Raw genomic sequence first — 25,196 nt, 5'->3', positions numbered from 1 at the left:
TGCACTGTGATGTCCCCCCCCCCCATGTCATGTAATAACTGCACTGTGATGTCCCCCCATCCGTGTCATGTAATAACTGCACTGTGATGTTCCCTCCCCATGTCATGTAATAACTGCACTGTGATGTGCCCCCCCATCCGTGTCATGTAATTGCACTGTGATGTCCCCCCATCCGTGCCATGTAATAACTGCACTGTGATGTCCCCCCATCCGTGTCATGTAATAACTAATAACTGCACTGTGATGTGCCCCCCATCCGTGTCATGTAATAACTGCACTGTGATGTTCTCCCCCCATGTCATGTAATAACTGCACTCATGCCCCCCCCACCCCCCCCCCCCCACTGTATCATGTAATAACTGCACTGTGATTTTCCCCCCCTGTGTCATGTAACTGCACTCATCTCTATCCTGTGGGATCCCCTCCTACATCCTGCTTATGTGAGGAACTGATTCTCTGCAGAGGATGTTTGTGCTGGATGCAGCCGTACACCAGCCCTGTCCTCAGTGACCGGAGGGAGACGGGCTGAGCATGTCTGTGGAAGGTGAGTCTCTGTCCTCCATCATACTGGGTGACCTAAACACACATGCCACATGTTACTGCATAGATTGTGTTATACAGGTCCTAAGATAACTTCATCTACACATGCATGTAATCATTTATGGGCACAGCGGTGGATATACTGTATGTGTGTATGTATATATGTGTGTATATAATTATATATTTCATTCAATGCTGCGGTCATAACTTCAGTTACAACCAGGGCCCTTTCTGTGGAGTTTGTACGTCCTCCCCATGTTTGCGTGGGTTTACTCACACTCCCAAAAACATGTCTGTGGGTTAATTGGCTGTTGACAAATGGAGAGATACGAATGACAGATAATAATATATTCAGATTTTTCAGATGTTTTTTCCCATTAATCTATTCTCTGCGTGTTCTTTATTTCCCAACTATATTTCATTTACAGAGTCAAACAAGCATTGTGGTTAATCTAATCTATATAGAAACTACACAGTATTTCCCTACATCATGACTCAGGAATATGAGGTTACACAGTGGATATAATTATGTGCATGTGTCAGTTTCCCTCCGAACTCATTATAAAGTGCGTCACCATTTTCAGGAGAGGCCCCAGTGGATATGTAAAAATGTCACTTAAAGTCCCTCCTCCTATCATTTTAGGACCGCCCCCTCATTAATTTCAGCTGCTCATTTCTGTCTTTTTTTTATGTATCAAGTTAGCGAGTTTACATTGGAGCTGCCATGGGACAAATTTCTACTCTTGTGATGTTTTTACCACATTGATATGTTCTTTTACGTATAAAATTCCTGGTTATAATTACCAGTCATTCAGATGGAAAATATAGTCTTCCAACAAAATAGCCTTCTGCAACCAGAAATTTTTAACACTCCATCTTCGTCTGTTCTGAGGCCACGCCCCCAAATGTGCAGTCTCCACCCCTTGAAACTCATTTAAATATTTTGCAACACAAATTGTAACTACTGCTTATGATGTAGAAATAGTGAGACGCATTTCTGCACCTTATCCACATTCAGCGAGGATACAACTGGGCTGTGTGATGTCATGTATGTGACAGACAGCGGGGTGCTGGAGTAAATCCTTATTTCCCATGTACCATGCGTGTGATCATGTATGTGACAGACAGCGGGGTGCTGGAGTAAATCCTTATTTCTCATGTACCATGCGTGTGATCATGTATGTGACAGACAGCGGGGTGCTGGAGTAAATCCTTATTTCTCATGTACCATGCGTGTGATCATGTATGTGACAGACAGCGATGTGCTGGAGTAAATCCTTATTTCTCATGTACCATGCGTGTGATCATGTATGTGACAGACAGCGGGGTGCTGGAGTAAATCCTTATTTCTCATGTACCATGCGTGTTATCATGTATGTGACAGACAGCGAGGTGCTGGCCCTTGAGAAAGCAGAGAGTTTGGCAAGAGGCGCTGCTCTAAAATGGGCTTCTGGGATATTCTGCCGTCCTGACCAGCTGGTACATCTTGGCCAGTATCGGAGACGGGAGACACAGCGTAATAACTCCATACAGTCTCGGCTGAAGGTAAGTGGCAGATTATGGATAGAGAAGTTTATTTCCATTATAACCTCTTGTGTTCACTGCTGTGAGATGAACTTTCAGGGGATATTCTGTAAGAGATGGGATGGAAACGTCGTATCCTTTTATATTCTGTAACATTATATCACCATTTGTCCCAACATTTCTGCATCTCCTGCTAATCAGTAACTGGAGGGAAATGTACACGTGATGTAGTCGTTTTGTTGAACCAGCTCCACAGTAGAATTGATCCCGGGAATAGGAACCTCTGGAAGCCATTCTGGGTAATGGGGTTATTGTACTTCAGCATATATAAATGACTCCACTACATCTGTGTGTTTGCTCTGTGTGCTTTAGTCCGCATTGCAGTCCTACCTTGAAGGGGTGGAACATGGTTTATCACAGCTGCGAGTGGCATACACTGAGGTCCATCATATCCAGCAGTCTCTCAGCAAAGCGCAGGACGTCTGGCGGACCGGTGCAGACCCACGAATCCGTTTACAGCCTATCGAACAGCTTGTGATGGAGCATGTCCAGCTTTCTGTGGTCATACAAAGTCTCCCGTACATCTACACAGGTAAGAGATCGGATGAAGGTGGACATGAATAGTGCCCCAAGTTTTCCTAGAAAAGTCTAACTCACAAGATTAATTTCCTAAAATTAAAGCACCTGATTAACTTGAATTAACAAATTATTCCTTTGTTGGCCATTTAATGGACACATAGGGTGGTCACGGCTCGGATAATCTTTACATCACAGGCTATCCTGTATTGTGCTAGTAACCTGGAGAGGGGCAATAAAGGCAGAACATGGGGCTATATATGAAGATTTTACCATGCAGTATGTTTGTTTTCTAGATATAATACGATTTCTTTTATGTACTTTCCCTGAATATTACACTATTAGTAGCGTATAGCAATCAGTCCTGATCCTCTGTGTGTACAAATAGGATGTATCTGTATGGTGTGTTCATAGGATGGTTTTTAGTTTGGGCCCTTTTACAATGCAGGATTAAGAGTCTAGGTGAATGTAGCAGCTATAGGTAACGGCAGAACCAATTACCTGAAGGGTGCTGTATAGATTTGAGAATATGGTGGTAATATAGGTGACATTACTTTCTAGTCTATAACAAAGTTCAGTATACAAGACAAGCCAATTAGTCATTACTAAGCCTTTTTATCCCAGTATTACAGCTCCTGTCTCTCTCTGTACACAGTGCCTAAGATGATTGACCAGACTCGGGATCTTATTGAAAAGCACCATCTTCTGAAGGCTCACATCAACCTTAGGGATCTGGAAACCCTTAGGGATGATGTATTGTACAGACTACAAAGGGTCAGACCATCTGTGGGTTCCAGCTGCTATGTGCAGCAAAGTGCAGAAGCAGCAGATCTAGTGCAACAGTTTTTTGCTGGGGTTCAGGATCTGAGTGAGGGGTTGGGTCATACTCTGTTCTCATTGGCAAGTTCGGCATTGAGCGTGGCAAGCTCTGACCCTTCTATCTTAGTCTCCGCTGTACGTATAATTGAGCGAGAGGAATTTCTGGATGTTGAAGACTTGCGAGGTCCACCCCAACAGCTCTGGAAGCCACTGGGTCGACCCAAACTCTGGAAAGAGAGGTTCTTCCAAGCCCTGGATAAGGGTGTTTGTGAGAGATTAATGGGGTCTGGGCCGGTGGGGGAGAATGTACAGGCAAAAGATTTGGCAAAACATTTGAAGGAGCTTCAGGGTAGAGTTGTGGAAGAGCTTCAGTCTGTGTCCTCTGTTCTAGCACCGTGTGTTCCGCCTCACTATGATCTGTGTCGGGCTGTGGCCTTAATGTGTCATCGTGCCCTCTCCCGGCATGTCCGTGATATCCTAAGTCAGGACCTTCCTCATACTGCTATGTACTGCGTGCTCCACTGGATGATCATCATCTACCCCAGGTACCGTGTCTTCACGTGTCCTAGACATGATATATTAGGAAAGAATTCTCTGACCTCGGCTCCATTCCGAACCATCAACTAATCTAAGTACTGTGTTTCCTCTTTATACTACTCCCCCTTTTAACATAACCATTATAGTTTTTTGCATTAGAATGTATTAATTCCATTGTATGTCATCCTCTTTATAACACCAGTTTTAGCCCATATTTTATGCTGATATCCTACAGAACAAGCACTGTAAATCTGGATTGTATACAGTTGCCTGATCTATATAAACATCCCTATTAGCCTGAGTATCACCTCTTCCACTACCCAACGCTTCATCACACTTAACCGTATCTTTACCGATGTCTGAATGTGGCTGGGCTGGGAGGTCAGGGATGGGGTTTGGGTATTGTCAGGAGGTCTGAGATGTGTCCTTCACTACTAGAAGACTTGAATTTGACTCCTCCTTAACTCCAGACCTTAGGATATACATACCCCTTCTACAGAACATAGCCCCAATTCAATTAGAAAAAAAACCTGATTACAAGTAAACACCCTGTTATTGGAACAATACATCACACTAATTACATCATTACCAATCTGACACAGGTACCTGAGCTATATACACATCCTGTTATCCTCAGTATCTCCATCCTATAACATCACCCAACACTACATCACACTAATTACATCATTACCAATCTGACACAGGTACCTGATCTATATACACATCCTGTTATCCTCAGTATCTCCATCCTATAACATCACCCAACACTACATCACACTAATTACATCATTACCAATCTGACACAGGTACCTGATCTATATACACATCCTGTTATCCTCAGTATCTCCATCCTATAACACCACCCAACACTACATCACACTAATTACATCATTACAAATCTGACACAGGTACCTGATCTATATACACATCCTGTTATCCTCAGTATCTCCATCCTATAACATCACCCAACACTACATCACACTAATTACATCATTACCAATCTGACACAGGTACCTGATCTATATACACATCCTGTTATCCTCAGTATCTCCATCCTATAACATCACCCAACACTACATCACACTAATTACATCATTACCCATCTGACACAGGTACCTGATCTATATACACATCCTGTTATCCTCAGTATCTCCATCCTATAACATCACCCAACACTACATCACACTAATTACATCATTACCAATCTGACACAGGTACCTGATCTATATACACATCCTGTTATCCTCAGTATCTCCATCCTATAACACCACCCAACACTACATCACACTAATTACATCATTACCCATCTGACACAGGTACCCGATCTATATACACATCCTGTTATCCTCAGTATCTCCATCCTATAACACCACCCAACACTACATCACACTAATTACATCATTACCAATCTGACACAGGTACCTGAGCTATATACACATCCTGTTATCCTCAGTATCTCCATCCTATAACACCACCCAACACTACAACACACTAATTACATCATTACCAATCTGACACAGGTGCCTGATCTATATACACATCCTGTTATCCTCAGTATCTCCATCCTATAACATCACCCAACACTACAACACACTAATTACATCATTACCCATCTGACACAGGTACCTGAGCTATATACACATCCTGTTATCCTCAGTATCTCCATCCTATAACATCACCTGATACTACATCACACTAATTACATCATTACCAATCTGACACAGGTACCTGATCTATATACACATCCTGTTATCCTCAGTATCTCCATCCTATAACATCACCCAACACTACATCACACTAATTACATCATTACCAATCTGACACAGGTACCTGATCTATATACACATCCTGTTATCCTCAGTATCTCCATCCTATAACATCACCCAACACTACATCATTACCAATCTGACACAGGTACCTGATCTATATACACATCCTGTTATCCTCAGTATCTCCATCCTATAACATCACCCAACACTACATCATTACCAATCTGACACAGGTACCTGATCTATATACACATCCTGTTATCCTCAGTATCTCCATCCTATAACACCACCCAACACTACATCACACTAATTACATCATTACCAATCTGACACAGGTACCTGAGCTATATACACATTTCTGTTGTCAGTTGTAAATGCTGACAAATTCCTGTCTGAATATATCACTACAGATCCTGGCTGAGGGGACTCTTATAGGACATGTTCGCCCTTAGGTCCCAGGCCCTCTGTGCTTTCAAATATTTTATCAGTTTGTAGTTACACCATTAGTATTAGAAACAAGAATAGTGTGAGCTGGAGGAATATTACGGTGTGTGATGATGATTATTTTACAATTCTAATATTCTTGTCTGAAATAGTTGAGGAATAAAAAAACAAAACACTTTTCACACCAATGTTTTACCTATGTCCAGGTTACTATCATCGAACTATAAGTGAGGAATGGATAACGGGTCTCTCAAATATTGTTTTTCCTGGTGATTTATATTAAAGTGGTATATTTTTCCAGCGAGGACTTGATGGGACATCCTGATCTATCAACGGAGGTTGACCTTCAGGAGCTGGGATCCCTCATTCCCCCTGAAATGATGGAGGATCAGCTAAGTCGTTACACGCGCAGCCTGCGGGTGAGACCTATGTGCACATATATGAGGATTTGCCACTAACTTGTTTTGTTACTGTTATGTGAGGCTTTACCTTGGATCTGTGTCCCTGATCTATAGGTCCTGGTTTAGATTGTTAGACCCCTTTACCCAACTTACCATGGTGTCACGGTCCAGAGACTGGATTGGAGCCCGGTGGCAGGGAGGAAGGCTGGCCACCAGGAGATTAGATGATAAGAATGGTCAAACATAGCTGGGTACGTTACACAGACAGGCAATGAGGTCCAATGTTAAGTAAGAAGTGAAGTTGAGGGCAAGCCGAGGTTGGTACACTAGTCGTAGATGTCTGCAGGTAAGAGAAGGAACAGGAGCTAGATCACAGGCAAGGAGCACAATAATCAGGAACTGGATATGCTTTTATAGGAAATCAGGGGGTGGAGCTAAGGTATGCTGGAGCATCAGGAGATCACTGGGACTGGCCAGGCTTTTATAGGAAATCAGGGGGTGGAGCTAAGGTATGCTGGAGCATCAGGAGATCACTGGGACTGGCCAGGCTTTTATAGGAAATCAGGGGGTGGAGCTAAGGCATGGTGGAGCATCGGGAGATCACTGGAACACAGGAACTGTCCAGAAGCCAGAATAGCTCAGTCAGTAGAGCAGCAGTCCACAGAGGCAGAAGCCCTGGGTTCGAATCCTGATACATGGACTGCAGTCTGCCACTTCTCCTGTCATCGCCACACGCCTTCATGGGTCTACCCAACCTCCAGCGCATTCCATGTGTATAAAGGAAGTACATGTTTTCTACCTGGAATTGTATTATGCTGCTAGGTACATATTCCCAGAAATATGTGTCACCCCAGCAGAGATAAAACCCAAATAAAAGATAAAAGAGGGGGGGAAAAAAGGGTCTGCCACTGTCCCGGACATCATTCTGCCATAGCTCAGAATAACATGGCCTATCCACAAATCCAGTCCTGCTGATCTCTGATGAAATCATTAAAGATGATTTCCAAACTAACAAATATCTGATTCCTCATAAGAAAAACGAGGTTATCACAGGGGCTGAATAATAAGTTCCTTATGGTGGTGGTGTGTCGCTGTATTGTATTCCAGGCTTGTCTGAGTCAGTGGATACACAAAGCTTTAGAAGTGGAGTTTTCTGACTGGCTGAGGGATCAGGAGCCGGATAAGGACCAGGACGGATGTTATATGTCTAGTCTTCAGCAGATAGTCATGCAGGTGAGTCCAAGTAATATCTTCAGTCAGTGTTGCATGGTATCTAATCACTGGGACCTCAGAGAATAAACACATTGTATGAATAATATGTGCAAACGATGTTATATGGTGGTAGATTTATTATTATACTTCATGGTCATTAATCATTATTTCTGTCTCCCTCATATAATCACACACTCTCCATTCATGTGTATTGGGGACAACATATCCAAATATAGGTTACATAAATATACATCAAAACTGTAGTAAAGAATAATATGTCTCTGTACCATATGGTAGACTTTATTTACCGCTGACTTTTATATAACGCGTACAATATTATGTGAGAAGAAAATATATAAGAAATCATTTCCGCTAAATCTTTAAGAACGAGTTAAGTCATGACCGTAAATCTCCCTTTAAAAATGCTAAAGATGATGCTAAGATTGAATAAACCAGTCTCTGACTATTTGCATCTAATTCAGGTGGTGAATGGATCAGTAAATACGCTTATAATTTAGTAAGCGGGTTTATATCACAAAGATTTTTTGGATACAAAATTACTTTGGATGTGTCAGAGCTCTTCCTGTCTTATGCCACATCGATTTTTCTGCAGTGTTTATACAAGTGGTCATTACGTATATGGGACTGTAGTGGTCATTACGTATATGGGACTGTAGAGGTCGTTATGTATATGGGATTGTAGTGGTCGTTATGTATATGGGACTGTAGAGGTCTTCGTTATGTATATGGGACTGTAGAGGTCGTCGTTATGTATATGGGACTGTAGAGGTCGTCGTTATGTATATGGGACTGTAGTGGTCGTCGTTATGTATATGGGACTGTAGTGGTCGTCGTCATGTACATGGGACTGTAGTGGTCGTCGTCATGTACATGGGACTGTAGTGGTCGTCATGTACATGGGACTGTAGAGGTGGTCGTCATGTACATGGGACTGTAGAGGTGGTCGTCATGTACATGGGACTGTAGAGGTGGTCGTCATGTACATGGGACTGTAGAGGTGGTCGTCGTGTACATGGGACTGTAGAGGTGGTCGTCGTGTACATGGGACTGTAGAGGTGGTCGTCGTGTACATGGGACTGTAGAGGTGGTCGTCGTCATGTACATGGGACTGTAGAGGTGGTCGTCGTCATGTACATGGGACTGTAGAGGTGGTCGTCGTCATGTACATGGGACTGTAGAGGTGGTCGTCGTCATGTACATGGGACTGTAGAGGTGGTCGTCGTCATGTACATGGGACTGTAGAGGTGGTCGTCGTCATGTACATGGGACTGTAGAGGTGGTCGTCGTCATGTACATGGGACTGTAGAGGTGGTCGTCGTCATGTACATGGGACTGTAGAGGTGGTCGTCGTCATGTACATGGGACTGTAGAGGTGGTGGTCGTCGTCATGTACATGGGACTGTAGAGGTGGTGGTCGTCGTCATGTACATGGGACTGTAGAGGTGGTGGTCGTCGTCATGTACATGGGACTGTAGAGGTGGTGGTCGTCGTCATGTACATGGGACTGTAGAGGTGGTGGTCGTCGTCATGTACATGGGACTGTAGAGGTGGTGGTCGTCGTCATGTACATGGGACTGTAGAGGTGGTGGTCGTCGTCATGTACATGGGACTGTAGAGGTGGTGGTCGTCGTCATGTACATGGGACTGTAGAGGTGGTGGTCGTCGTCATGTACATGGGACTGTAGAGGTGGTGGTCGTCGTCATGTACATGGGACTGTAGAGGTGGTGGTCGTCGTCATGTACATGGGACTGTAGAGGTGGTGGTCGTCGTCATGTACATGGGACTGTAGAGGTGGTGGTCGTCGTCATGTACATGGGACTGTAGAGGTGGTGGTCGTCGTCATGTACATGGGACTGTAGAGGTGGTGGTCGTCGTCATGTACATGGGACTGTAGAGGTGGTGGTCGTCGTCATGTACATGGGACTGTAGAGGTGGTGGTCGTCGTCATGTACATGGGACTGTAGAGGTGGTGGTCGTCGTCATGTACATGGGACTGTAGAGGTGGTGGTCGTCGTCATGTACATGGGACTGTAGAGGTGGTGGTCGTCGTCATGTACATGGGACTGTAGAGGTGGTGGTCGTCGTCATGTACATGGGACTGTAGAGGTGGTGGTCGTCGTCATGTACATGGGACTGTAGAGGTGGTGGTCGTCGTCATGTACATGGGACTGTAGAGGTGGTGGTCGTCGTCATGTACATGGGACTGTAGAGGTGGTGGTCGTCGTCATGTACATGGGACTGTAGAGGTGGTGGTCGTCGTCATGTACATGGGACTGTAGAGGTGGTGGTCGTCGTCATGTACATGGGACTGTAGAGGTGGTGGTCGTCGTCATGTACATGGGACTGTAGAGGTGGTGGTCGTCGTCATGTACATGGGACTGTAGAGGTGGTGGTCGTCGTCATGTACATGGGACTGTAGAGGTGGTGGTCGTCGTCATGTACATGGGACTGTAGAGGTGGTGGTCGTCGTCATGTACATGGGACTGTAGAGGTGGTGGTCGTCGTCATGTACATGGGACTGTAGAGGTGGTGGTCGTCGTCATGTACATGGGACTGTAGAGGTGGTGGTCGTCGTCATGTACATGGGACTGTAGAGGTGGTGGTCGTCGTCATGTACATGGGACTGTAGAGGTGGTGGTCGTCGTCATGTACATGGGACTGTAGAGGTGGTCGTCGTCATGTACATGGGACTATAGTGGTGCTTTACAAGTGGAATAAAACACCTTAATAAAGCAAATGAGTATTAAACAGACAAAGAGGAAAGAGGACTCTGCTCACAAGCTTACAATCTATAGGGAAACAAGAGTTTGATACATGAGGGTAAATGCCACATATTGCTTGTTAGATCAGACAGATAACAATGGGAAAGTGGGGATATATTGATCCTGTTAGGGGTAATGTGTGGATGAGGCGCAGATCTTGGGCAGAATGGGGAGGGGTCAAGTTGGGAGATAATTTGAGACAAGTGAGGAGATGTATGTTGGTGCAGTTTTGTTAATGGCCTTGTATGTTAGTAGAAGTAGTTTATAATGGATTCAGTAAAATACAGACAACCAATATAGAGACTGACAGAGCAGTAGTAGACGAACGTTTTATGAGAAAAATTAGTTTAGCCTTCGTCCACAAAGTAGATTGTACGGGTGAGAGTCTGGTGCAGGATAGATCAGTAAGGTGAGGAGTCAATGCAGGAGATATTAAATGCAGTGTCTTGTGTAAGATATGTGTATTCTTGAAATGTTTCTTAGATGTATGTAACAGGATTTGGATACAGAGGGAATGGACAGTTCTGAGTTAAGGGTGACACCTTGTCAGTGAGCTTGAGGGGCAGGCTTTATCTTCATATTGTCCACAGATAAAGAGGTATCACTTAGGTAGCTTCTATGGACTGATGGGAATGTTATTGGCACCGTTTTTGAAAGATTGAGTTTGAGGTGGAGAGAGGACATCCAAGATAAATGCCCGGTGTTACATTCAGTAACACCGGGCAACACAAATGGTGAGAGATACGAATAGATGAATATGGGTATCCATATAGAGATAACTGAAATCCAAAGGAGCTTATTAGTTTTCCAAGAAAAGTGGTGTAGATAGAGAATAGCAGAGGACCTAGGACTGAGTCTTGTGGTCTCCAACTAATAGGAGAAACTCAGCAGAGGTGGATCCAGAGAAATGGGAACTGAAGGACTGGTTTGATAAGTAGGATGAGAACCAGGATAGGACAGTATCCTGAAGACCTAGGTTATTTAGCATTTGTATGAGACAAGAGTCGTAAACTATGTCAATTACAGCAGAGAGATCCACAAGTATTAGAAGAGCGTAATGGTCTTTATATTTAGCAGTTATCAAATCATTGACGCCCTTAGTTCAGTCTCTGTAAAATGTTGGGAATGAAAGGCTGACTGGAGTGGGTCCATTAGGTTGTGTGAGGGGTGTGTAATTACTGAATACTAGGTGTTAGAGTTGGATGAGAAGAGTAGATTAGATACATCCTCTTCATTTGTGGGATGAAATGACGATACGGTTGCTGAGGGTACAGGAAAGGAATTGGGGAAGAGAGAACCACTTCATGTTGGCTCTTGTCAATCTTGTTCTTGACGTAGGAAACAAGATCTTGGGCACTGATTGTCATCAGAGGGTTTGGGACAAGAGGGCTGAGAATCGATTTTAAATGTTTTAAATAGGCGTTTTGGGTTAGAAGTCTGAGTGAAGATGACAGGTCAAAAATATGTTTGTTTGTCAGTGTTCAGAACTTTTCCAGTGATTTATTATTTATGATTATCTTATTTATGACACCACAAAGATTTTGCAGTGCTGTACATAGAGCATGGACAATACATGAACAGCAGACAGAGCAGTACAAAAACAAAGTGCAATTAAACCAACTCAGCTGAGAACAGGTGCACATGGCATAGAGGTATTAGTGAGAGGTGGGGATTGAGCTAAAGCTGAACCTGTGACCAGCTATGTGGGCGGACTAACAGGATCACAGTGATGGAGACGCTAAGGCAAGTAAGAGGAGAACCAAGGGCAGGGCCTAGTGTAGAAGTGCAAAAGTGAGGCTGGGGAGAGATAACCGGAGGAGGACACAAGGACTCGAGGGCCCTGTTCACGGGAGCTCAGAATCTAAAGGGAAGGAGCAGAGTGATAGGCGGTAGGCGATGGGATTGTAAGGAGGTGGAAGGTAATGGGATTGAGGAGGGAGAGAGGACAAGATTATAGAATGGACTTCTTCCCTCGAGGTGGGGCTGGAGGAGCACATAGGATGATGGTTGGAGGGCAATGGGGGGGTGAAGCCAGGGCAGTATGAGAGTTGTGGGAGGAGAAGATTTTGTTTGTGATTGCATCTATTTTGGAGTTGAAGAAGGTGCAAAATTCAGTGTAAGGGGAAGGGGAGAGTAAAGAATTTAAACTAGCAAAGAGACGACAGAGGTGGGTGACTAAGATATTGAGAGATTTGATGGATTGTTTGGCTAGGACAGTGTTGGCTAACCTGTGACACTCCAGGTGTTGTGAAACTACAAGTCCCAGCATACTCTTCCAGCAATAAGCTGCTATATATTGGCAAAGCATGCTGGGACTTGTAGTTTCACAACACCTGGAGTGTCACAGGTTAGCCAACACTGGGCTAGGAAGAGGGAAGAACTGTAGGAGGAGAGGATAAACTTAAAATGAAGAAAATCTGCCATGGAACAAGATTTGCTCCAGTGGCGTTCAGCAGAACGTGAACATATTTTCAGGAAACTTAAGTAAGTTTAGAGTGCCAAGGTTGGGGGTTGGAACGACAGAGTGAAACAGGTGTGGCGGGACAGACAGAGTCAAGGACAGAAGAGAGAGTGTGGTTGAAGAGGTAGAATGCCAGGTTGCGATAGGTCAGTGTGATTAAGGGGAAAGGAGAGTTTCAAGTGAGAAAGAAAAGACAGCAGTGTCAAGGGTCTCTAGATTACGCAGAGTGGGAGTGTGTTTGTTTCAGGTGAGGGTAGAGGCAAGGGAGATGAGGAGAGGGTGAAGGAGAGATGATGGTCAGAAAGAGGGGCATGGAGATATTGAGAAGTCAGAGAGAGAACAAAGGTGGGAGAAGACAAGGTCAAGAGTGTGGCCTAGACAATGTTTGGGAGAGGAGGTCCGTTATGATAGGCCAAAAGATACGGAAAGAGGAAGAAGCTTGATGGAACCTGGGTTAGAGAGAGGTTATTGATGGGGTTGTTAAAGTTGCCCAGGTGTCACGAGCCGCGGCGCTGCGCCGCATCCTGGAGTGAATTAGCAGCTGGGCGTGTGCTTTAGTTTCTATGCTCTGTTATTATCCTTGTGGCATAGATGTAGGAGGGTGTAGGGACATCCTCCAACACCAGAGGGAGCTCTCATATGATTTAAACTGGTTAATTTATATTTTTATACATGCTTCCTGGTTTGTTATTACCTATGCTAGTTCTAGCTAGCAATTAATTAGCTGCCTCCTGAGGCTGATTGTCAGCTGTCCTCCTCTGTGCTGATTGGCTCTTAGTACCATTTAAGGCAGTGAGATCTGAGCCTCACTGCCGGTTATAGCTTCTCTGTTAGTCTTGCTGACCTGCTCCTGCTTCTGCTTCCTAGTCCCTGACCTGTGGATACTCCGTTTGATTTCCTGTGTATGACCCCCTGCTTGGATTATTGGACTCTGCCTATTTTGCTCATGACCCCTGACCTCAGCTTGTTTGTTGGATACGCTGTCTGCTGCCGGCCCTCAACCCTTGCCTGGACTTCACTCTGCTTTCCTGGGTTCTCCCCAGCCGGTACACATTTCACGACCCTCTGTTAGTCTGCGGCCAAGTCTGTCTCCACCACTAGGGGCAACAGTGAACACCAGACTTTCAGCGCAGACTCCGGGTTTTGCTGTACTGGTTGGAGGGGTTCCTAACACCAGAATGATGGGTGGGAGGTCTGACGAGGTAATGGGGGTGCCAGGCTGCAAAGTTATCAAGGAATTTGGAGGTGTAGCCAGGGGAGCTGTAAATGACTGCGATGCGGAGATGAAAAGGTTGGAAGAGACAGATGAAGTGGACCTCAAAGGAGGAGAATATAAGGGAAGGTTTGGCAGGGAAGAAATGGACCAAGCAAGTGGGGAACAGGAGGATTTCCCCGTCACCACCAGGACTGTCACCCAGTAGCGGATCCAGGGGGGGGGGCGATCGCCCCCCCTAGCAGACACTGTCTGCCGACGGCTGCACAGTATGTGCAGGTCCGTCCAGCCGTGACAGGCAGGGACAGTGTTCTGCCCGGCTGCTCTGATTACACAATCAGAGCAGCCGGACAGCACGCTGTCCCTGCCTGTCACGGCTGGACGGACCTGCACATACTGTGCAGCCGTCGGCAGCCTAAACTGTTAGAAAGGGGCGGGGCCTAAATCGCCCCCCCCCCTAAATCGCCCCTGGTAGTCGTTTTCTAGATCCGCCCCTGCTGTCACCAGGCCTGACATTATGGGAGAGGGAAAAGCCCCCTTAGGAGAGGGCAGCAGGGGTAATTATGTCAAAGGTGGAGAGCCAGGTTTCGGTGATGGCAAAGAGGTTAAGAGAGTTAGAGATGAAGAGATTATGGACAGAGGGCAGTTTATTGAAGATGGATCTGGCATTCCAAAGGACACAGGAGAAAGGGAGAGTGGGAAGTGGGGAAATGTGGATGAGAGCAGGGTTACAGGTGCGCAAGGGTGTGCTGGATCTAGGACGCAGAATAGGGCAGGGGGACAGTATTGGTATGGGATGTGAGCAAGGAGGCATGGAAGATGAAAAGGGGGGTTAAGAAAGAAGGAATAAAAGAGGATGCTTTAGTGAGAGAGAGGGGAATGGAGGGTACAGGGGTGGTTGGTGGGTGATCCACAGGTTGTGAGGATGCCAGTAGGGAAGAGAGGGGGCAGGGGAAGTGACTAGAGGCAGCAAGGGAGACAGTGGAAATGTGATAATCAACTAACAGAATTAGGGGCAAGCAGTCTGCAGAGAAAGATATCAGAATAAAGTATAAAAAAAGAATAATGAAATAAAATAAAAGTACAGCATACAGTAATTTACAGTGCAACAATAGATACTATTAGAGATACAGCATGCAGTAACTTAAAGTGTAACAATGGGTAGTATACAAGCGAAAAGGATGTAAATAGTCTATGAGGAAAAATGGAGGGTGGGAGATTGTCATGTGTGAGACCAAAACCATGAGGAGATTGAGGTGAGTTCTGGAGGTCCAGAAGAGAGGAGCGATGGGAAGAGACTGGATCTCAGGGTGGTATGGGCGACAGTAATCTAAGGACATCTGGTGAGACCAAAGTTTTCTGAAGGTGGGTAGCATAAGAAGAATCAGGAGGAAGACATTAGAAGAATGGACCTGCAAGAGCTAGCGTCAGCAGAAGGTCGGAGGATGAAGGTTGTGAAGAGCTGGCAGCAGGCGAAGACCAGAGGAGGGAGAACAGTATAAGGCTGGCATCAGATAAAACAGCAGAGGCTCTTCAGTGCCCACAGGTTCTGATAACTTCAGACTGTTGGGTTCCAGGAGTTCAGCTGAGATGATATCAGAGGATCCAGGTAGATAGCCATATATATGAGGAATCATGAAAAGTATGAGATTTTTGCCAGGGTTGTTCTACTTTGTGGAAGGGTTCTTTAGTGTCATGACTGAGATTGTGGTCAACTCAAAGAGGTAAGAGTAGTTGGAGCCACTTGATCATTATTAATCATATAGAGCAGGGTTGTCCAACCCGCGGGCCGCATGCGGCCCAGCCCGCCTGTAAATGTGGCCCAGGGAAGCTAAAAGGTTGGACACCCCTGATATAGAGCTTACATAATGGTTCTTAGATTTTTCTGTTAAGTTTGACACAATGTTGGCCCCATCCTTTGTTTTGTGATGACCTCTACTTACCTTTGGACGTCCAGAAAATTCAATTACATAGAGGCCTGCTTATGGAGAGGGGAAGGAAAGAGCAGAAGAAATTACTGCAGGGAATCTTCATTCCTGAAGAAGAAATAAGGAGAGTGGTCTATGGCAATAACTGTGCCTGCATTAGCCAGTGGTGAAACATGGCCAGGGAGGAGTGTGATGTGAGACACAGATGGGAAGACCAGATGTAGTGTCTGACGCTGAAACGTGGGATAAAAACAGAGGACATGTTAGAACAGTCATAACTGCAGAGACTTCCAGACTGACACGAGACTGAAAAATGAAAAGATCTGATTGCTGATTTTGGACTGAAAAGTTACTGTGAGCAGAAGCAAAGTGGCCAATACTGTTGTTTGATTTGGGTGAGCACTCATTATTTGGGATGGGGCATATGGGATTGGCATGTACACTGGCTGTGGAGTGGGGATTGTGGTTGCATATAGTGGTATAACAGCCGACACTGGGAGAAGAACGATACTATTATAGTACTTTATGTGCTTGTTTGTGTCAGTCTTAAAGACACTATACTGGACAACTTCCCATATGCCTTGCTTAGGTCTGATCCACTTATATTGATGACTTTTCACAAATCGCTTGTTTTCCACTCATAGAAATACATGATTATTACTTTCTATTGTGTACTGATCTCTTCTAATCATTGAGACTTTGGTTAAATAATTATCTAGTAAAATTAAGTTTGCTCCTCCCAAACCTTTTTTTACCACCTCTGACAGATGCTGATGGAGAATGTGCAGCTGGTGGCAGTCCTTGGGGAGAACCTGGAGAATCGTGTAAGAAACGCCGCACTGTACGAAATGGAGAACTGTCTGGTCAGGTAAAGTGTTCATACTGTATAAATATGGCGACGTGACATGGTCGCTGCGTAGAAATGCTGCGGGGAGTCCTCCTGCATGGTGGGCAGCTGTAAGCATGGAGGAAAATCACTGACTGCTGCCATAAGTCCTAACTCCCGCCATTGTAGCATGTCTCAGGATCACCATCTATATATAAACTCAATTATTCTTCTGTGGGATGTTTCTTCCCATTACACATTGTTGTTAGGAACCAGACTGGTGACAACTTCTCCAACCTATGTTATGTTTCTCTCCAGGTTACGTGAGGCGCTGGTGAAATATGGAATCGAGCATATGAAGGACAGAACATATCCAACGTATTATTTATGCTACCTACTGGCCGTTATAAATGGATGCTGTGCTTTAAGGTGCGTATTGTAATATATAATGGAGACAGTGGGTCTGGTGCAATTCACAAGAGAAATTATGTGGAAATACACCAAGGATTATCCCGAGTTTAAATCCCCCAAAATAATTCACACAACATTTAATTATAACAACTCTGCTCATGTCTCTGACGCTGCTTATAATGTTTAACCCAAGAATTTAGAGTCAACAATCCATAATCTTAATCATCACTAGCAATAACTATAATCCTAACATGCTTCATATATTATTACACAGTGCCCCGTAACCTCCACCCGCAGCCAGTGCCCCCGTAACCTCCACCCGCGGCCAGTGCCCCCGTAACCTCCACCCGCGGCCAGTGCCCCCGTAACCTCCACCCGCGGCCAGGGCCCCCGTAACCTCCACCCGCGGCCAGGGCCCCCGTAACCTCCACCCGCGGCCAGGGCCCCCGTAACCTCCACCCGCGGCCAGGGCCCCCGTAACCTCCACCCGCGGCCAGGGCCCCCGTAACCTCCACCCGCGGCCAGGGCCCCCGTACCCTCCACCCGCGGCCAGGGCCCCCGTACCCTCCACCCGCGGCCAGGGCCCCCGTACCCTCCACCCGCGGCCAGGGCCCCCGTACCCTCCACCCGCGGCCAGGGCCCCCGTAACCTCCACCCGCGGCCAGGGCCCCCGTAACCTCCACCCGCGGCCAGGGCCCCTGTTACCCCCAACAACCTGACTGTGACTCATACATACAATACAAACTCACAGCGCGTTTATCAGTCTATGGAGCAAAAAGCCTTCTGGCTTCACCCACTACATCAAGGGATAATCCCGACAGTGGTGAGACTCGCCAGCTTTCCCATGTACCAACACAATACTACTGCCTGCAGCTGGTGAGAATTACAAGGTTTACACGGTTTAGTTCTCTCCTGACAACTGCCAGGGATGGTTTTATTTTGCATTATTATAATATATTTGGTATTATGGGAGGGACATCGCTCACCAGCTGCAGGTGTAACTCCATCCCAGCTAAGCAGCTACTAGGATACGTAAGATATGAAGCAGGGCAGAGAGAGAGGGACTTCTCGGACACAGGTGTGGACCTTATGGTACCAGGGTCCTGTGATCATGTCAGGGCATCTATTGTTTGCAGCTCTTCTATCTCGTACCTGCAGTCGGAGGTGTCAAGCAGTCCCCTGTTCAGGAAAGCAGCTCCCTGTCTGCCAGCATCGCTGAACAAGACCCAGAATAAGGCGTCTCACCTCCTGCTGGATGAGCTTCAGACAGAGCTCCAGGTATCTAACAGATGCAAATCAAATCCTGACTGACACTATAAATGCAGCATCACTTCTTATCCAGAAGTGGGGTGTAGGGACAGAGGACACTGAGCAGTAGAGGAAGGCAGCGACAGAGGACGCTGAGGGGTAGGGGAGTGCAGGGACAGAGGACGCTGAGGGGTAGGGGAATGCAGGGACAGAGGACGCTGAGGGGTAGGGGAGTGCAGGGACAGAGGACGCTGAGCGGTAGGGGAGTGCAGGGACAGAGGACGCTGAGCGGTAGGGGAGTGCAGGGACAGAGGACGCTGAGCGGTAGGGGAGTGCAGGGACGGAGGAAGCTGAGCGGTAGGGGAGTGCAGCGACGGAGGAGGCTGAGGGGTAGGGGAGGGCAGCGACGGAGGAGGCTGAGGGGTAGGGGAGGGCAGCGACGGAGGAGGCTGAGGGGTAGGGGAGGGCAGCGACGGAGGAGGCTGAGGGGTAGGGGAGGGCAGCGACGGAGGAGGCTGAGGGGTAGGGGAGGGCAGCGACGGAGGAGGCTGAGGGGTAGGGGAGGGCAGCGACGGAGGAGGCTGAGGGGTAGGGGAGGGCAGCGACGGAGGAGGCTGAGGGGTAGGGGAGGGCAGCGACGGAGGAGGCTGAGGGGTAGGGGAGGGCAGCGACGGAGGACGCTGAGGGGTAGGGGAGGGCAGCGACGGAGGAGGCTGAGGGGTAGGGGAGTGCAGGGACGGAGGACGCTGAGCGGTAGGGGAGCGCAGTGGGAGGTCATGCAGAGTAACTAGGTTAATGGCCTGTTAAATAAATGTGAAAGTGCAGGAACTCAGGAGATTTTGTGGCAGTGTAATATGAAAAGTTTGTTATTTGCAAAACTTCTACTTCTCATTATAAAGTGTTCTGTATATTCCTGCAGCCTCTGTTTCGGGAGATCCCATCACGCTGTTGGCTGACAGGCTCAGATACTGTGCACATAATTTGTGAGAAGATGGAGAACTTCAGCCAATACCTGTCCAAGGCCAGAGCCCCTGTATGTCAGGTGAGCGTCTGCATTATATCCCTGCAGGGTCATCCCTCTGAGAAGAGTAATGCTATCAGCTTCTAACTCTTAGAAAAATTGATGCTTGTTAGTTTTAAATGAAATATATATATATATATATTCCTCCACGCACAACGAATATAAACAAATCTGCCTGGAAATAAAAATTCTTTGGAAGTGGTTCCACTTTATTGTTATCCAGGTAATTTAATGGGGAACAAAGTGGGAAAATGGCTCCAAACAATGTTTCCCAGGTAATGTGGATCATAATGGGACATATAATATTTCCTACTCTCACTACTACCATAGTCTCTGTTGGTTCTCTGTAATATTTCATTTACATTCTGCTTGAGGTGTTCCAGTGTTCCGTACACCTGTGAAATACGTGTGTAGAAGTTCATCAACTACCAAAACTAGCCGAGAAAGTTTGAAATCCATCTTAATTTTAATTTCTTCAGACAAGATTCATGCAGCCAGTGACTGCGATCATTATATATGTTGTTGCTGACTGCACTACCGTCGTCTCCTGGGATTTGGCCATTAAGTCTGACAACTAATCAGACAAACCTGTCCAATATGGCCACCTGTGTGAGCAATTAAATTGGACACAGATCCATATGTTCTATTTAAGGCTCAATCTTAACATACAGTCAAGTCCATAAATATTGGGACATCGACACAATTCTCATATTTTGGGCTCTATACACCACCACAATGGATTTGAAATGAAACTAACAAGATGTGCTTTAACTGCAGACTTTCAGCTTTAATTTGAGGGAATTTACATCCAAATCAGGTGAACAGTGTAGGAATTACAACGGTTTCTATATGTACCTCCCACTTACCAAAAGTAATGGGACAAACTAAACAATCCTACATCAAACTTTCACTTTTTAATACTTTGATGCAAATCCTTTGCGGTCAATTACAGCCTGAAGTCTGGAACGCATAGATATCACCAGACGCTGTGTTTCATCCCTGGTGATGCTCTGCCAGGCCTCTACTGCAAATGTCTTCAGTTCCTGCTTGTTCTTGGGGCATTTTCCCTTCAGTTTTGTCTTCATCAAGTGAAATGCAGCTCAATCGGATTCAGGTCAGGTGCTTGACTTGGTCATTGCATAACATTTCACTTGTTAGCCTTAAAAAAACTCTTTGGTTGCTCTTGCAGTATGCTTCGGGTCATTGTCCATCTGCACTGTGAAGCTCCGTCCAATGAGTTCTGAAGCATTTGACTGACTATGAAGAGATAATATTGCCCGAAACACCAGAATTCATCCTGCTGCTTTTGTCAGCAGTCACATCATCAATAAATACAAGGGAACCAGTTCCATTGGCAGCCATACATGCCCACGCCATGACACTACCACCACCATGCTTCACTGATGCGGTGGTATGTTTTGGATCATGAGCAGTTCCTTTCCTTCTCCATACTCTTCTCTTCCCATCACTCTGGTACAAGTTGATCTTTGTCTCACCTGTCCATAGGATGTTGTTCCAGAACTGTAATGGCTTTTTTAGATGTTTGCCAAACCCTAATCAGGTCTTCCTGTTTTTTGTGGCACACAAATGGTTTACATCTTGTGGTGAACCCTCTGTATTCACTTGTGAAGTCTTCTCTTGATTGTTGACTTTGACACATATACACCTACCTCCTGGAGAGTCTTCTTCATTTGGCCAACTCTTGTGAAGGGGTTTTTCTTCACCAGGGAAAAAATTCTTTTGTCATCCACCACAGTTGTTTTCCGTGGTCTTCCGGGTCTTTTGGTGTTGCTGAGCTCTCTGGTGCGTTCTTTCTTTTTAAGAATGTTCCAAACAGTTGATTTGGCCACACCTAATGTTTTTGCTATCTCTCTGATGGGTTTGTTTTGATTTTTCAGCCTAATGATGGCTTGTTTCACTGATAGTGACAGCTCTTTGGATCTCGTATTGAGTCGACAGCAACAGATTCGAAATGCAAATGTCACACCTAGAATCAACTCCAGACCTTTTACCTGCTTAATTGATGATGAAATAATGAGGGAATAGCCCACACATATCCATGAAATGGCTTTGGAGTCGATTGTCCCATTACTTTTGGTCCCTTAAAAAGTGAGAGGCACATATAGAAACCGTTGTAATTCCTACACCGTTCACCTGATTTGGATGTAAATACCCTCTAATTAAAGCTGAAAGTCTGCAGTTAAAGCACATCTTGTTAGTTTCATTTCAAATCCTTTATGGTGGTGTATAGAGCCCAAAATATGAGAATTGTGTTGATGTCCTAATATTTATGGACTTGACTGTATTTGAGTCTAGTAAGATCTAGATGTGATGTCAAAGTAGATTCACTTTCCTTTACCCTCATTGCAGGGAAAATAACCAGGGTCCTGTGTCCTAGAGACCAATAACCTCTCCTGTTCCCTAGTACCTACTGGCACAGACTGAGAGGATGATAACCATTGAGTACGTCAAAGCGTTGATGCACAGCAAACTGGTGTGCAGGAGCTCTGGGGAAAGGCAGCAGTTGTCGGAGAGGATGTACATGGATGCCACGGAGCTGGGATCTGCTCTCCATAGAATGGTAAGGGAGCAAAGTACGGGCGTGTGTTGTAGTGGGGGGATGAGGGGCAGAGAACGGGGGATGCGTTGTAGTGGGGGGATAAGGAGCAGAGTAAGGGGATGCGTTGTAGTGGGGGGATGAGGAGCAGAGTACGGGGGTGCGTTGTAGTGGGGGGATGAGGCCAGAGGACGGGGGACACGTTGTAGTGGGGGGATGAGGGGCAGAGGATTGGGGATGCGTTGTATTGGGGGGATGAGGGGCAGAGTACGGGGATGCGTTGTATTGGGGGGATGAGGGGCAGAGTACGGGGGATGCGTTGTACTGGGGGGGTGAGGGGCAGAGTACGGGGGATGCGTTGTATTGGGGGGATATGGGGCAGAGTACGGGGGATGCGTTGTACTGGGGGGATGAGGGGCAGAGTACGGGGGATGCGTTGTACTGGGGGGATGAGGGGCAGAGTACGGGGGATGCGTTGTACTGGGGGGATGAGGGGCAGAGTACGGGGGATGCGTTGTACTGGGGGAATGAGGAGCAGAGTACAGGGGATGCGTTGTACTGGGGGGGATGAGGAGCAGAGTACAGGGGATGCGTTGTACTGGGGGGGATGAGGAACAGAGTACGGGGGTGCGTTGTAGTGGAGGGATGAGGGGCAGAGTACGGGGGTGCGTTGTAGTGGGGGGATGAGGCCAGAGGACGGGGGACACGTTGTAGTGGGGGGATGAGGGGCAGAGGATTGGGGATGCATGGTAATAGGGGGGTGAGGGGCCACTTGGGTCAGCATGCTTAGTAATGGGGAAAACCATACAGAAGCCGATAAGTCATCTTTCGCTGCATTTTCCAACATTTCTGGTTTTATGTGGATTGGATTATAATCATTCATTAGGAGGTTCGTTAGCCAATATCACTGCTAATAACACTGAGTGGGGCAGCATCATATATCCAGATCAGTTGGCGGAGCAATTGATTGACAGAAAATGTAATTCTATAACTGATCTGCCTGTTGCTGGTGTCAGTGAAGTTTCTACATTTTCTGCTTCTTGTGCAGGGCTTGAAGGATTCTTCTCTCTGCGCCCCCCTCATCTTCTCTCTTCAAAAATTGTTTGTCTTGAAAGATCCATCGTTGGTCAGTCTAGAAGTATCTGAATTAATGACCACATTTCCGGATATCAGGTGAATGAGGGGTAACATTACTGCCATGTTTATGTATCAGTCCGTGCATGGGAACCTCTATTTAACACTCTCAATCCTTCTGCTGTCTGTTCCTAAGTCATCCTAGTCTCCCACTTAGCCCTACAGTTCTCATATCCCCACTAATGAATGACTGATGGAGGCTTACAGCAATGGGATGAAGGTTATAGTAATTGACATTTTGTTGAATCATTTTTCATTCGTTTGTTGCACCATTAGGCTGTGTATGTAAAATATGCTTTATTTAGAGAAATTGAATTATTAGTGTATTTTATGTGGTGTTTCCTGGCATTTTGTGTAGCAGTCTTTATATCTCATAGTCTGTGGGAACAAGCCTGAGGTTGTCCGTTTTATAGCTGCTATATATAACCATTGTGTGGTGTATCAAAGCCCGAGTGCTATATTATATAATACTTTCCTACTAATTATACTATATAATAAAAGTTGGTGTCTATTTCTCTACCCAGTGATGAGCACGTGCTGGCGTTGCTGGAGCTGAGGGGTGACGTAAACCGTGATCTCCGCCACACGGTACTGAGCATGATGCAACGTCAAGCCCTGTCGCTTCCTGAAGACTATCGCCCCGTTTTTATTAACATCTCTGTTCCTGCTCCTGCACATCCATTCTGCCTTCACCCCAGCTCATGTGCCTGATCTCTTGCAGCCAAGACCTCAGTACAGGAGACAGGACAAGTAGCCAGGAAATAAAGTGCGTACTGTGTTAATACTGTTTTAAATAACACACCTGAGACAAAGGTTACATGTTAAATACATACTAATTATAATAATGTTCACTTGTGTATACCACTCTGCAATATCAATATACAATGTAATAGCTGAGCTAAATTTGAGGTTCTTGGGCTGCAACCTTATTCAGATGGAGCCTACACGAACACATCACTTCTGTATCGGCATTCTTACCTCGCTCTCTCTTATCTGCCTACAGATCATAGATAACGCTGGTAGGATCTATAGGTCCTGGATAACGCTGGTAGGATCTATAGGTCCTGGATAACGCTGGTAGGATCTATAGGTCCTGGATAACGCTGGTAGGATCTATAGGTCCTGGATGACGCTGGTTAGACCCAGCAGAAAGATAATTAAACCACCTATGAATAAATGGTTGGGAGTGATACCTATTATATCCCAAGTTTGTACCTTTTTAAATGTTGGGAAGTATGTTCTTGGGGAGAATGCCTAAACTAGGGGGTGGGTATAATAGAATAATTCATACAGAGAGATCCAGAAAACATGACTAATTGCTATTCTAGAATTCACACATATATTCTGCTTAATAAAGATATAGAGGGTTATTCTCTGAGAGGAGGGATGACTTGCCTTGCACGCCGTTTTCTATGCCATCGTGTTTCCACTTCTTATGCTAATGAGTAAAAGTGGGCATGGTTTAATGTCCCTTTTTTTACAGACTACATGTTATGTAGTCATCACATTTTTCTGAACCTGCTCTTCACAATAAAGCTGTAGAAAATAATAGATATAGCGAACAATAACAAACAGAATTTTTTTTTTTTTTTAAAGAAATGAAAAAGAAGTTTTACATCCTAAGTAAATAAATAAATAAAGGCTTTTTAATAGAATGTGGTGTAAAATTGTAGTTATTTTATCAGATATCTTAAGATTCCTGTTGATTGTAAGTTATTATGTTTTAACAATTCATTTAGTAAAAGGCTATGGATGAATAAATACATTAAATTTGATAGATGAGAAATATAA

The 25,196-nt window shown here is 45.6% G+C and overlaps 1 protein-coding gene across 1 annotated transcript; it reads left to right on the top strand.

Annotated features, from left to right (window-relative positions):
* The first annotated feature begins 416 nt into the window (after positions 1-416).
* Positions 417-25,060, top strand: EXOC3L1 (exocyst complex component 3 like 1). The gene is made up of 13 exons (XM_075189460.1): positions 417-544; positions 1,925-2,085; positions 2,437-2,656; positions 3,296-4,004; positions 6,511-6,628; positions 7,718-7,843; positions 16,976-17,076; positions 17,353-17,463; positions 18,582-18,723; positions 19,613-19,735; positions 22,140-22,295; positions 23,320-23,444; positions 23,930-25,060. The coding sequence occupies exons 1-13, from the start codon at positions 532-534 to the stop codon at positions 24,114-24,116; spliced, it is 2,292 nt and encodes a 763-aa protein (XP_075045561.1). The 5' UTR covers positions 417-531; the 3' UTR covers positions 24,117-25,060.
* The last annotated feature ends 136 nt before the right edge of the window (positions 25,061-25,196 follow it).

Source organism: Mixophyes fleayi, chromosome 10 (assembly GCF_038048845.1).
Source record: "Mixophyes fleayi isolate aMixFle1 chromosome 10, aMixFle1.hap1, whole genome shotgun sequence".
In the NCBI taxonomy this organism is placed as follows: domain Eukaryota; kingdom Metazoa; phylum Chordata; class Amphibia; order Anura; family Limnodynastidae; genus Mixophyes; species Mixophyes fleayi.
This window is presented reverse-complemented; position numbering and strand designations above follow the sequence as displayed.

Excerpts from the sequence above, each read along its gene's own strand:
- EXOC3L1 (XM_075189460.1), top strand. Across the intron at positions 2,657-3,295 it reads TCTCCCGTACATCTACACAG|TGCCTAAGATGATTGACCAG; the intron begins GTAAGAGATCGG and ends CTCTGTACACAG. Across the intron at positions 7,844-16,975 it reads TTCAGCAGATAGTCATGCAG|ATGCTGATGGAGAATGTGCA; the intron begins GTGAGTCCAAGT and ends CACCTCTGACAG.